Below are 12,726 nucleotides of genomic sequence, written 5' to 3'. Positions count from 1 at the left end.
TAAGCAGAGCTACGGAAGTGGTTTTGGACCTCAGTGTGGTCATTGGATCCATCCTTAAGTCTGTCAACTACCTGCAACCTTACACTGAATAATAATTTCCACAGAATAGTTTCTGTCTATGCAATTATACACAATACTATCTGATTTTCCAGGGAGAAAATCTAATAATGTTTTATATTTTTCCTTGTTTTCCCTGTATGTCCCAAATAATTTCAAGCCCCGTTCTACTAGGTGACCACTGACTAAGGAACTGAACTTTATAGGCCAGATAGGTCCCCTCTGGCTCATATTCCTCTCACATTTTCACTGGTGAAAACATCTCAGTTGGTCCTACACTGACGTTGAAAAGAAAAAAGAAAAAGAAAAAGAAAAAAAGAAAAAAAAAAAAGAATTATCCTTGAATGCATTAAAAATATATATAATATGACATTATTAATTACTACATATATATTATGCAGTAATACACTATGCAGGACAGAATCAATTTTTGTTACTAAAAATGGTAAAGGAATGGGGTTTTTTAGAGAGGCCATGAGAGTGTCCATGAGGAGCAGAAAATTTCTGTGTGTCTGTTTCGATAATGATTCAGGCTACAGACAATTTACCTGCTGGCCTGGTTTGAGCGGCGATAGTGTTATTCCCTGGGTATTGATCACTGGGAGTATCTGGTTGCCGATGACAGTGGCGATGATCTGACCCTGGGCATTGGTCAATAACTGTGGAGTTATCGGCTGCACCTGAAGTCCCTGAGCTCCACCTGCAGCCTGGCTGGACGGGACTGGATTAGGCATCAGTGGGATTGTTCCAATAATCTGGAAGAAACAACATAGGGAGAATGCATGCATGCCACATATACTTGCCACATGTAATTCCTAATATTCTGCATGTTGAATCAAACTTAGGTAATAAAAGTACAGAGAGCTTGGTAAGACAGACTGAGGCGGGGAAACAGTCATTCCTTTACTAGGGGGATGCGGACTTTTCAATTAATTTGTTATGTCACATATCACCTGTATAATTTACCACTGTCCACTGTCATCTGCAGAAGATCTGCTGCGGCTTAAGAGTGTATGAAACAAATGCTGGGCCACACTGTGGGCCCTGGATCGTGGTTTGTTTCCACTATTCATTTAAACACAGAGTAAAATAGGTAAAAGTATCAGTATTTTTGTCTTGGTTTCTACATCATCCATATAATGTTACTAATGGGGCTTATGTAATTTTACTTGATTTTCTCATACTCTAGATGACCACCTATTACTCCCATGTGACATCAGGAAGATACAAAAGGATAATGGTACCTTTCAGGGCATACATTATTAAGATACATTCATAAAAATGCAGCTGATTTTGGATGACAACTATGAAGTACAACTCAACAGGATGGTTGATGTCAGATAAAATATATTAGATAACATTTCTGGGGCAAGCAGTTGCAGAAAGAGACACTTGTGACATGTCAGACTTGAGAATACAGTGATTTCCTAAAATGTGAATGTGCCTGTAAAACTAATATTAGAATGAGATGTCAAAAAGATGTGGAAAGAAAGCTTGTCAGTCAATAAGCTGCTAGGCTAGAGAAAGTTATGCTGTTGCAAGATTCTTTTTACAAGTATTAGAGAATCTAGAATAAACTTATGATGAAACTTGGGCCTAAACCCAAACGTTTTCTTTTTTTTTCAAACAGCAACATAAGAAGCTGGAGACAAAGAATTGTTGCAACAGGAAAAAGTAAAATAAAGAAAAGCATAGCACGTCTCTATTTCCTTCACCTTCTCCTCTCTCTTTATCATAACCTCCCTGAAAACATCTGCCCCATTATAAGACTCCCAGTCTGCCCTTTCCAGAAACCTTGCTTCTTCCTCTTTAGCCTCAGCATTCACCCCACTGCGTTGTCCATTTTGACTCCCACTAGTATGACCCCACTTGTCCTTTGTACTCCTAACCACATATTGACCTGCTGGGCTGCTGAGAAGGAGAGTGGATTATGACTGTGTTTTCCCTCTTTTTCCTCAGTGGAGACAGAAACATGGTAGTTTTCTACAGTCTGTCTACTGGTGGTCATTCCATTTGGAAGCTTAGTCATTTTTTTAGATCTCCTTGTTTCTGACAAATTTTATAGAAATTAATCAGCTGATTCAAAGCCATTAAGTAGGTATGGAGAGATGAATGGAACAAAAGAGAAGTATGCATGGCACTAGACACAGAGTAGTTTCCTCATGAAAACAGGCTGAAGTGTTCCTAATGAAACTCAAAAGCAAGTTTGTTCCCCAAACATATACATTAAATGAAATGTATAATATGGCTTTTGATTTCGACAATTAATTTATATTATATCAATGGAACCCATCCAATACAGGGCAAAATTAGCTCTAAAATAACTGTTTAGTGAAGACATCAGTTAGCTTTTTGGGCAGACCACTAAGTTGCTTTGTGTGAGTGCAGAAGCAGAACACTGAGTCTCTTGCTACAGATATTAAATGAATCCATGCGTAAAAGGCGTGGTGAAAAGTAATAGAGATATGTGAAGACCTCCCCAGAAGTGACATACAATAACCCCCCAAAAATCAATTCTTTAAAAAGCACGATGCAAAGATATCCAAGTAATTCAGGCTTAGCTGGAGGAACAGGTGGCTCTCATCACTCTCTCCCATTATTAGGCTAAGATATGACTCCACTGAGTGACAGGATCCCAGTGTGAGACTGCTCCTTCAGCAGTCACACCCAGTGATGTGCCTCTAGGTAGGCTCAACCATGAAGTACTGGGTGACAATCTAAACTGACTCCTGGAGCAAGAGGAGTGCACTATGTTGGCTATGGCAGCTCAGGTAACATGCGGTGGGTGCTGAAGTCATCATTAATTTACCAAACTTACTCAGTTAGAAGGCCTTAGAATGGGAAGACCAGAGAACTGCAACGAAAAGCAGGACAGCTCTCCTGTGGGAGACCCTGATAAAATGGCAAGCCCAGCTACTAAGCAGTATTGTACGAGCTGCATATATCAAGTCTGTTTCAAAAGACTGTAAAGATACAATTTAAGTTCTTATGCATTGTTAAAAGGTAGACAGATCAATAAAGATTATAACCCCCATTTTACAGAGCATGAAAGGGGAACACGGTGAAGCATATTAAGAGTTAGCCTTCTAAGCTGAAATTTCCTGAGTTTCTCTTTGCAGATCACAATGCTTTTATTTTATTTAAGGTGTCCCTAGCTGAATGGCAACAGCTTTCCTGTTCACATGAGAAGATGGCTGTTCACTGGGGAGAAAGGCATTTATTTACATCATTATCAGATTTCAAATTGTTTTCTAAAATCAGACTTTCAGCATGAATGAAATACAACTGCAATGCAGTGCAACACATAAATATCTTCCAGTTTCTGTGACCTAACATATTTATGGATAACAAATATATTAGTTCACTTTTAATATAGTCTCACCAAACACAAGAAATAGTCCTTCTTAATCTTATCAGCAGAGACAAAGGCCTCCCCTTCCTTTGCCATGTCTGTAAAGGACACAGCCTTGGACTGTCATTACTCCAATGTAACTTTAACTATCAAGGTCCTAATCCCAGCAAAGAAAAAAATGCCGTGCTGGTGTTATCAGTAATAGAAATGTTTGCATTCACATTTAAAATGCATTTCTTGGGCTACAGATGGACATTTCATAGAATGACAAGGCTGAAGTGGATAGTTTGTAAGGTCAGAAGCAGAAGGCTATCTATACGTATTAATGTGTGTCACACACCATGCTGTACATGGAGTGCTGTACATGCACGCAGACAGAAATGGAGCAGGAAAAACACAGATGGGAGAAGTGTTCCAGAAGTGTGAATGAGAAAACATCCTCAGGGGTGTTATCCAAGAACCCAAGGGTAAATCTTAATGGGAAACAGAAACTTACTGAGGTTTCAGAAGATTTTATTTTCTTTTTTACCAAAGTAAATTCTTGTCTGGTTAAGAAAAAAATATCCACTAGTCTCTACTTAAACAGCAGGGCTACTCATTATTGCATGCAGCTTTGAGATGACTAAAATCAGATTCAAGTTCCTCCTTTCAATTTCCCCCTTGTCCAAGTACCCTCTCCTAAATATCCTAATTGCTCACTGATTCACACATAAGAAGTACTGCAACTGGATGCTTTCATTAAACCTTGTGTGACTGATGTGATGGTGAGCCAGATCACTCTTCCTTCTAATCTTGGTATGAAATTTCACCCTGGGCCTTGCTAATCTGTCATTTTAAATTATTGTAAAAGTTGAAGACAATTTATGGTTTTGATACATTTGAATTTTGTCAAGAAATAAAATAAGGCCATGCCACAGGCTTGGGGCACTAGTGTGCCACAGTACAGACTATTTAATTGCCAGTGATTTCCCAAGTCGGGAAGCATTGCTCCTTTCTTGGAAATGCTGCTACTTCAGATTATATTCAAAGATGATTCAGGAGTAACATGGTGATAGGGACTCATCCCACAGGATACTTACGGAGTCACACAGATTGGTTTGAGTTGGAAAGGGCTTCTTAAAAACCATCTAGTTCAATTCCTCAGCCATGGGCAGGGATGCATTTCACTAGACCATGTCGCTTAAAGCCCCATCCTACCTGGCCTTGAACACTTCCACAGTGAGACATCCAAAGTGCTATGTGTTCTCTGAGACAAAGCAGGATAGGCTTCTTACTCTGTCAGTACTTGGACTTGAATTTGTAAATAATCCTGCTTGTCAAAATTTTTCTTGAAGAAAAAAACCCCCACATCCCCAAAAATTCTCATGCTACAAAAATATAATTTTAAAACTTTGGAGAGCTTTTAGCATGTCTTTTACAATTCCATTTATAAATCATACAACTGAAAGCAAGTACTTTTCACAAAGGGGCTACAAAACAGATGTAATATGCAAACCAGCAATCAGACAGTTTTTAAAGCCCAAGGGTTAATTCAAGGGATCCCCTTGTCAATGCTTGTCTAAGGGAGTCAGGCACAGTAATCTGCATAGAACTGTTGATTAAAATAAATTTCATCAGGTCGTATCTTTCTGAGGTACAGGTTTGTCATATAGGTACAAAACGCAGTGCAGGTGGAAACTGTACTGAGATATTTAATGTAAATTCAGAGTTCAATTTTTTTATAGAGACAGGGTTTTGTCCTCCTCTAGTAATCATAGACCGCAATTCTGGCCCTCTTCAAGTGACAGGGTGTTGCCAGAATCCTTGGTGGAGTCAGATTATCACTTCAAATACTCAGTATGTTTCTTTCCTTTTTGTTCATGGATTAATAGATACATCAATTGCATCAAGCCGCTTAGAGAACAGTTTTTACAGAAATTAATTTAGTATTTATCTTCTTCCCAATATTAACTAAATTTAAAAAGTCAGTTGTTTGTTTCTAACTTAAAAAGAAATTTGGCGTGATTTTTAACAGCATCTGAATATTTTCTACTGATTAATCTATTAGTGTGATTTTAACACCCTAGGATTTCAAGATATCTAACATCAAATCTCTCAGATCTTACAACCTGAACCTACCATTGCAAAGATGACTTCCGCAATAAAATTTTAAGGCTTGGCTTGCACATGAAGATAATTTCTCAACCTACGCCTTCATACCAGGTGTGGGCCCAGTGGTCTTTGCCAACATAGTTCTGCAAACTGCAAATTTATCTTCAATGAAAGAATAACATGAAATTAAAGTGAAGGTAAAATTCCAAGTAATGGAGCTGACCACGGAGGGGAAAAATCTCAAATCCTCAGTATATCAATAATTTCTCTGAATATTACCTCCAATGGCAGGGTAATGTCCTAACACTGATTAACTGAAATTAAGTCAGTATTGTACCTTTAAATGGATTTCAGACTTGCTCAGTAAAGGTTTCTTCTTAAAAATTAAATAGAAACATATGATGTCTTAAAAACCTGATCCTTTGAACAAACAATTCTTAAGAAAAATAACATCGAAAAAATCCATTCTTATCCTTCCTTCATATTTAATTGCCTTTCTAGTTTACTTTGTTGTAACACACAGGCTGAAACCATGGACAGAAGCTGAGTGATTGCTCATAACTTCTGGGGCTAAATGTATAATTGCAGCACTGCAGATACAAAACCAGATTTTGCATAACTCTGTGACAGACTAATAGATGATTTCCCCGTAGTGAGTCTTTCCCTGTGGCTCCTAATAAATCCATTGTGCCTTGACATTAGGTGAAGTTACCATGATACTCTAAAATGAAACATACAACTGTTTTTTAATTAAGTTTTCTCCTTCTCCTCTCATCAGAAACAGGGATGGTGCCTGCTTCTTTTTTTCCCCAGCACAACCAAAGGAATATTACAAACTAGCCAAATGGATGGTTCAACAGCTGCCTTTGTTTCCTCTCTGAAGTGTAAGTAAAATCAAAGACCAACTACACTAGTTTGTTTTTACTCTCAGCCAGGACTGACATAAAGCAAATGGTGACATTTCATCTGAAAAATGTCTTTAACTATAAAGAGGAAATATTAAGTATTTTTAGTAGTATCATCAAAATAAAAATCTCTTCAATTTGATCAATGTTACAACTTTTTAATATTGAAAGTAAATCAGTTTTGAACAACAGAAGAACAACAACATAAAAAGAAAACAGAAAAATGGGAAAAGTGAAAGAAGCAACAGAAAAAATGTTCAGCAAAATGAGACAAACTGCCATATACACATAGGCACATGAAGGTATTGATGGATAAGACCTGGCAACATGTTCTTGCAGCCCCGAAGGCCAACTGCATCCTAAGCTGTATCAGAAGATTTCGGGGGAAATGTTTGTCTCCCTCTACTCTGCCCTCATCAAGCCCACATAGAGTTCTGCCTCCAGCTCTGTAGTCTTCTGCATAAGAAAGACAGGGAGCTCACAGGTCCAGAGGAGGCCAAAAGATGATCAGAGGGCTGGAGCATCTGTCCTATGAAGGCAGGCTGAGAGAGTTGGGGCTGTTCAGTCTGGAGAAGAGAATGTTCTGGGGAGAATTTACAGCAGCCTCCTAGTACATAAAGTGGGCCTAAACACTGGATAGGGACTGTATTACAAAGGCATGTGGGACAACAAAGCCATGATAGGACAAGAGGTAATGGCTTCAAACTAGGGAGGGGAGGTTTAGATGAGATGTTAGGAAGTAAATTTTTACTACGAGGGTGGTAAGAACAAGTTGCCCAGGGAAGCTGAGGATGCCTCATCCCGGGAAGTGTTCAAGGATGGGGCTTTGAGAAACCTGGTCTAGTGAGAGCTGTCTCTGGCCATGGCAGGTCATTGGAACTAGATGATCTTTAAGGTCTTGTCCGAGCAAAATGATTCTATGATTTTGTACAGTTTTGCAAACTATATTCAGAAGCTGCTTCTGTTCAGAGATATGTTGCATGGTCACTTTATAAACATGAGTTATTTAATGAGAAAATCTAAGGAGAAAATGACTGAGGAAAAGATATACTAATGTGAATCTGCACAGGATTCTTTAACCTCTGTGCAGCTGCCCCTTTCTTAATCACATACATGTATATGTGTATATAGAGAGAGTATCTATATAAATTATAAACATATAGACAGGTTTTTTTAAAAAACCCACACATTTATTATCTACCAATATCAATAAACCCAGCTATTTATATGCACTATGCTGCCTATATACAAACTGTTGCTAATCTACACACTGAAAAACTGGAATCATGCATACAAACCAGGAATACAATTTGCAGATTTCTTTTGAAAGTAATGCTATTCCATCTCATTCCTTGGACTAATGATGATATGATTCTTGAACCTCATACAGGCTGAAACTAAGGCTGCTGTGTCTTTCAAATTAGAAGTGGTATTAATTTATGCAAAGCTTGCAAATTTTCTTTGCTGCATTGTATTTCCTAATGACAACTCAAAAAGATGGTGCAACAAAATGCTACTTTGAGAAAAAGGCATCAAATAGTGATACTGGAAACAGGCACCTATAAAACTGTACTCCTGGGTTGCGATTTTATGCAAGGAACTGTAATTTTCAAGGTGAAGTATTGTTCATCTATCATTCAACATATTGGATAGGTTATTGTTTGCAAGCATCATAATGGAGTATTGAGTCCAACATTCTGCCTGATTTTCTCAGTGCTTTTTTTTTTAGAAAATAATGTTTGTATATTAACATCAAAATATACAGGAATTATTTGTCATCACTGTAGGAATTATGTGGTGAAATGTTTCTTAAGTAAATAGTATTACATTATGGTAGTAGAAGCATATATTTTCATTAAAAAGAATGTATTTTTAATCAAGCATTCTGAATAACAAAACATTTTCTCATTAGAAAAATCTAAGTATATGTAATTATCAAATTAAAGACTAAAAATTATGTTGAGTGTCTGCTGAATTGTCCCTTTTAAGCATTCTGCTTAGGATATTTAATTTCCTTTAAAAAAAAAAGAATCAAATCAGGCATCAGAACTCTCAGAGGTCATAGTTCTCTGAGTTGAGCAAAGCAGCGGCTGACTTTAATTAGATTTGAAAGTTCTAAGCATTTTTGAAAATCAGCTAATGAGATTCTTATGAAAATACTTATCATTTAAAATTATTTGACATATGTCTAGTATAGAATATTTTAGCAATATTTTTGATTGTTATGACAACAGATCCATGATATGTTATGACAAGACAGCCAATACTATCATATTTGTTATGAAAAAACCAGCCAGAATATCTAATAGCATTTGATGATCACGAAAAGGATTCATAACTAAATGTTTTTAGCATTTTACTGCTTGTCACCCAAGCCAAAAATAGCTTTCCTGATTGTTGTGCAGATCCTTGTAGGGTGTGTACAAGCAAACACAATTCTGAATGTATGGGGGTTTTTTTGTAGCTGTTGTGGTTTTTCAGTGGGTTTTTTTGTGGTTTTTTGTTTTGTTTTGTTTTGTTTTTTGGTTGGTTGGTTGTGGGGTTTTTTTGTTTGTTTGTTTTGGTGTGGGTTTTTTTGTTTTGTGTTTTTTTGGTTTTTTTTTTGTTTGTTTTTTTTTTTTTTGTTTGTTTGTTTTGTTTTGTTTTGTTTTGTTTGTTTGGGGTTTTTTTGGTAAATCCTCTTAATAACCAAAAGTAATGGTATTCATTTTCTCAGGAATTAAATACATAGCAACTGGGCCAGAAATATGAATTTCTAGAATTAATAACAATGAAAATATTTTTGTAAATATCCATTCACCCTTACTTTCTTTTCATGTAGGCAGTGATTTTCATACTCGCCCACAGAAGTATCACTGTTGTTTGGTTTCTCTGAAGATTTCAGTATCAACTAAGTATCGAACATCTCAGAGACAAGAAATCCCTGCTCTGAAATATATTTTCTCAACTTTTTCAAACTTTGTATCTGGGCTGCAGCTGCTAACCCAAACATCAGTTTGTATCTTTAGATTACAAACTAGATTTAGATTCCTTTAGAACAAAGATTGTCTCTTTTGATCAATAACATAATTTCCTGCTATTTCCCTCTCAGAGCATAAAGAGTGGACTTGCTTCCAGCCACATCAGAATCTGACATACTGGACCCATAGCACAAGAAAATGTAGGCATTCCCACACTTTGTAATACGTGCCATGCTGAGCCATTCAATGATAGCTCGGGAGACAAATTTCCATTTCTCAGCAAGCCTGACTAGGCCCAGCACAATGTGTGCCAGTGTGATTTGGTTGCTTCCATGCTATGGTGACATTATCAGCTTGTTTGGAACTACCTTTGCTACTTGGAGCCGTATTGCACTGTACTGGCCTGCTACAGAGATGCTATTGAGAGGTGAGGAGCCAGAATGAGGCAAGGTTTGGTTATTGCTCTATGATCCTGTGGTTTTTAAATAAGAACTGCTATTGAGGCATAGCCTTGCACAGATATGAACAAGACAATGTCCTTCACTGCCAAACAGTTCTCACTGAAGTAGTGTGGGCTTAATTTTTCAAACTGTAATCTTACACTTTTCTAAAAGGGATGTGGCACACTGCTGGCAATGTTGGTGTCTGGATGAGAAGGATTACTTCTGGTATTATGCTTTTATTTCTTTCCCTTGATTGTTCCTTTCAATTTGTTTTGCATAGGCAATTAAGCAGATGGCATGCTCTTCACTGACTTCACCAGGTGGTCACAACTGTCACTGGTTTATCCTGTGATGCCACTCCTGAAAATTATTCCACTAGAAGTATTATGGTCTTGCAAATGTATGCCAAATTTGGCTACCTCAAAGACTTAGATTTCTTTTTAATTTTCATTGATGAAATTTTCTGAGGAAATGAAAGTATATTTTGGGAAAATTACTTTGAAAGCTTAACGATGTTTCATTCTGTTCTTGATTTGTCTGATTAGAATACCAATGAATGTTTTCTTAGGTACTCCATGAGAAACTGGACTGAAATCACTAACCATCAAATATCTTCAGATGCAATCTTTAGGACCAGAGTTCTTTAATTAGATTACAGGTCAAAGAATTTCTAGGTCATCAATATATTCTCTAATAATTCTCTCACATCTTCTGACTATCAAATTACCTACACTATATAAAATATTTATCAGAGAACACCAGATTTCTCAGTCTGTAATTCTTAAAGGTGAAATTAATTGTGCGTGCTGATTCATTCAATCATTTCAGATTTAGCCAAAATTCATTGCAAGAAGGTTAATATATATTGTAATCAACCAGTATCAGTGATACCCAGTGTTGTTAGACAATCATATTTCTATCTTGAGCTTGCTGCACAGATGCCATGCTGTGGATGATATGGTGGTTGCCTCTCAATCCATAATTTCAATGTAGCACCTGTACAAGATGACATTTGTCTAAATACAAAGTCATGCCCTACTTAGATGATGTTTCTACAATTTTAGATCATCTAGACTTCAGCTAAATAATATATAACACTGCTGGTCTTAATTGATAAGACTTGTAATTTTTACTGTGATAGTGTATGAAAGCTCAGAGCAAGGCTGAGATGAGTAACTGTGAAATAGTACACAAAGATATTGAAATACTTTCCAGTTTTGCGTTTCTTCCACAAGCAACTTTTTGACTACTCAGAAGAAGGCACAATGCTTAACACAGCATGACTATGATGGAACAAACTGTCCTGGATTATCTCTCTATTATAGTGGATATCACTGTAAAAACCAATATTCCGGCTATAAAATGGAATTTTGCTATAATGCAACACAATTTTGTGGGACTTGAAGAAAAAAAAAATTCATTTCACTGAAAGAAGGTGGCAAAACTTAGATAGATTGCATGAAAATTCTTGAATGGAAAATAGTCACGACTCCAAGTTTCTAGATCCAGGCTAAATGTGCACAAGATTTGTCAACCAGGCTGCTTCATTCAGAAATTGAAATGTAAAGATATGTAAACAAAAAATAACCTCAAAAAAGGAATTAGCATCTAAAAAAAAAAAAAAAATCAAATATGCATTTGTTTATCCCAGTCAAGTTTTATGATTCAAATCTTATTCGTATATATTTTATCCATTGTGGTAGCAAAATTAAATGTATTTTGAAATTTGTATGTGACATTTATCTATGTGCTCTATCAGAAAAAGGTTGTCATATTCATTCAGACATATATTACTTTTTCAATTTCCTGTCAGTAATGTTTTTTTAATGTTCTTTAGAGGGAGACCACAGGATTTCTTATTTCTCACAACAAAGAATATAATGCTTTAGAATTATGTTGATGAACTTATACCTAAAAAAGTTGCACCACCTTTTTTTTTTAAAAGAGATTAACAGTTTATTCTTATCCATAAGAAACATGGGGTTTGTGTTGTTTGTTTTCCTGGTTTTTTTTGTGGTTTTTTTTTGTGTTTTTTTTTTTTTTTTTTTTTTCCTTTCTTCTTCTTTTAAAGAAGTTTGTCATACAAAACACAAACTTATGGTGCAATTTTATGATGATTCAGGTTCTACCGTGAGCCATGAAAGATAACAAAGAAAAAAAGCACATGTATTGAAACACCTTATCACATATCTTCCCTTCCAAGAGGATGCTTTTGATAGAAGGTTCATATAAATCCAAAGCTTTGAATAAACAGTGCTGTGCAGCAGGCAAGGCCAAAAGATCACAGTTAGAGGAGAAAAAGAAACCAATTAAGAGAGTTAATTGACAAGATGCTGTAGCTGTCATGCAAAACAGTGGCTGGACAGGAGCAGCTATTTAAGTGACACTGTAGCAAAAAATCTTATATTGTATCCCATAGGCTCGGATGTTGAAGTGTAGTGGGTGAAGCCCTGGGTAAAAAGGACGCTTATTTCTAATTTTTTTTTTTTTTTTTTTTTTTTGGTAGCAATGACCTTATCCACAGTATAGAATAAGGCTCACGCTGATGTAACAAATCAGGAGAATTCCATGAACAACATTCAAGTTGCATTTCTAAACAAATGCAGATCATTTACAAATTAGAAGATATGCCTCCCCTTCTAAGTACACATAAAGCCTGGGGGTAAAAACAAATATTTGGTAAAACTGGCAATAATTATGATGGTGTAGTTTACATTACTTTTTAGGAAAGAACTTCTTACATGATAAGACTCTTTCACGGTATTTGTGACATCTGATGGTTGGAACTGTGCTGGAAATACATTTATGTTGGTCTGTGGTCTGAAGATTTAGTGTATCCCTTTTCTGTTCTAACCAAAACAGCAGGGTAAATGGCCATAGAAATGTAAAAAGCAATCTGTCAAAAGGAGGGACATCTT

At 36.4% G+C, this 12,726-nt stretch overlaps 1 protein-coding gene across 2 annotated transcripts in view; it reads right to left on the bottom strand.

Moving 5' to 3' along the window:
- POU6F2 (POU class 6 homeobox 2) overlaps nt 1-12,726 on the bottom strand; it is a 312,255-nt gene that overhangs the window by 23,504 nt on the left and 276,025 nt on the right. For both annotated transcript variants that reach the window (XM_040084661.2, XM_058423089.1), the window contains exon 7: nt 606-812. In XM_040084661.2, coding sequence (XP_039940595.1) covers nt 606-812 — 207 coding nt within the window. The remainder of the gene's footprint in view (nt 1-605; nt 813-12,726) is intronic.

Source organism: Hirundo rustica, chromosome 1 (assembly GCF_015227805.2).
Source record: "Hirundo rustica isolate bHirRus1 chromosome 1, bHirRus1.pri.v3, whole genome shotgun sequence".
Classification (NCBI taxonomy): Eukaryota; Metazoa; Chordata; class Aves; order Passeriformes; family Hirundinidae; genus Hirundo; species Hirundo rustica.
The sequence above is the reverse complement of the archived record's forward strand: the minus strand, read 5'-3'. Positions and strand labels throughout refer to the sequence as shown.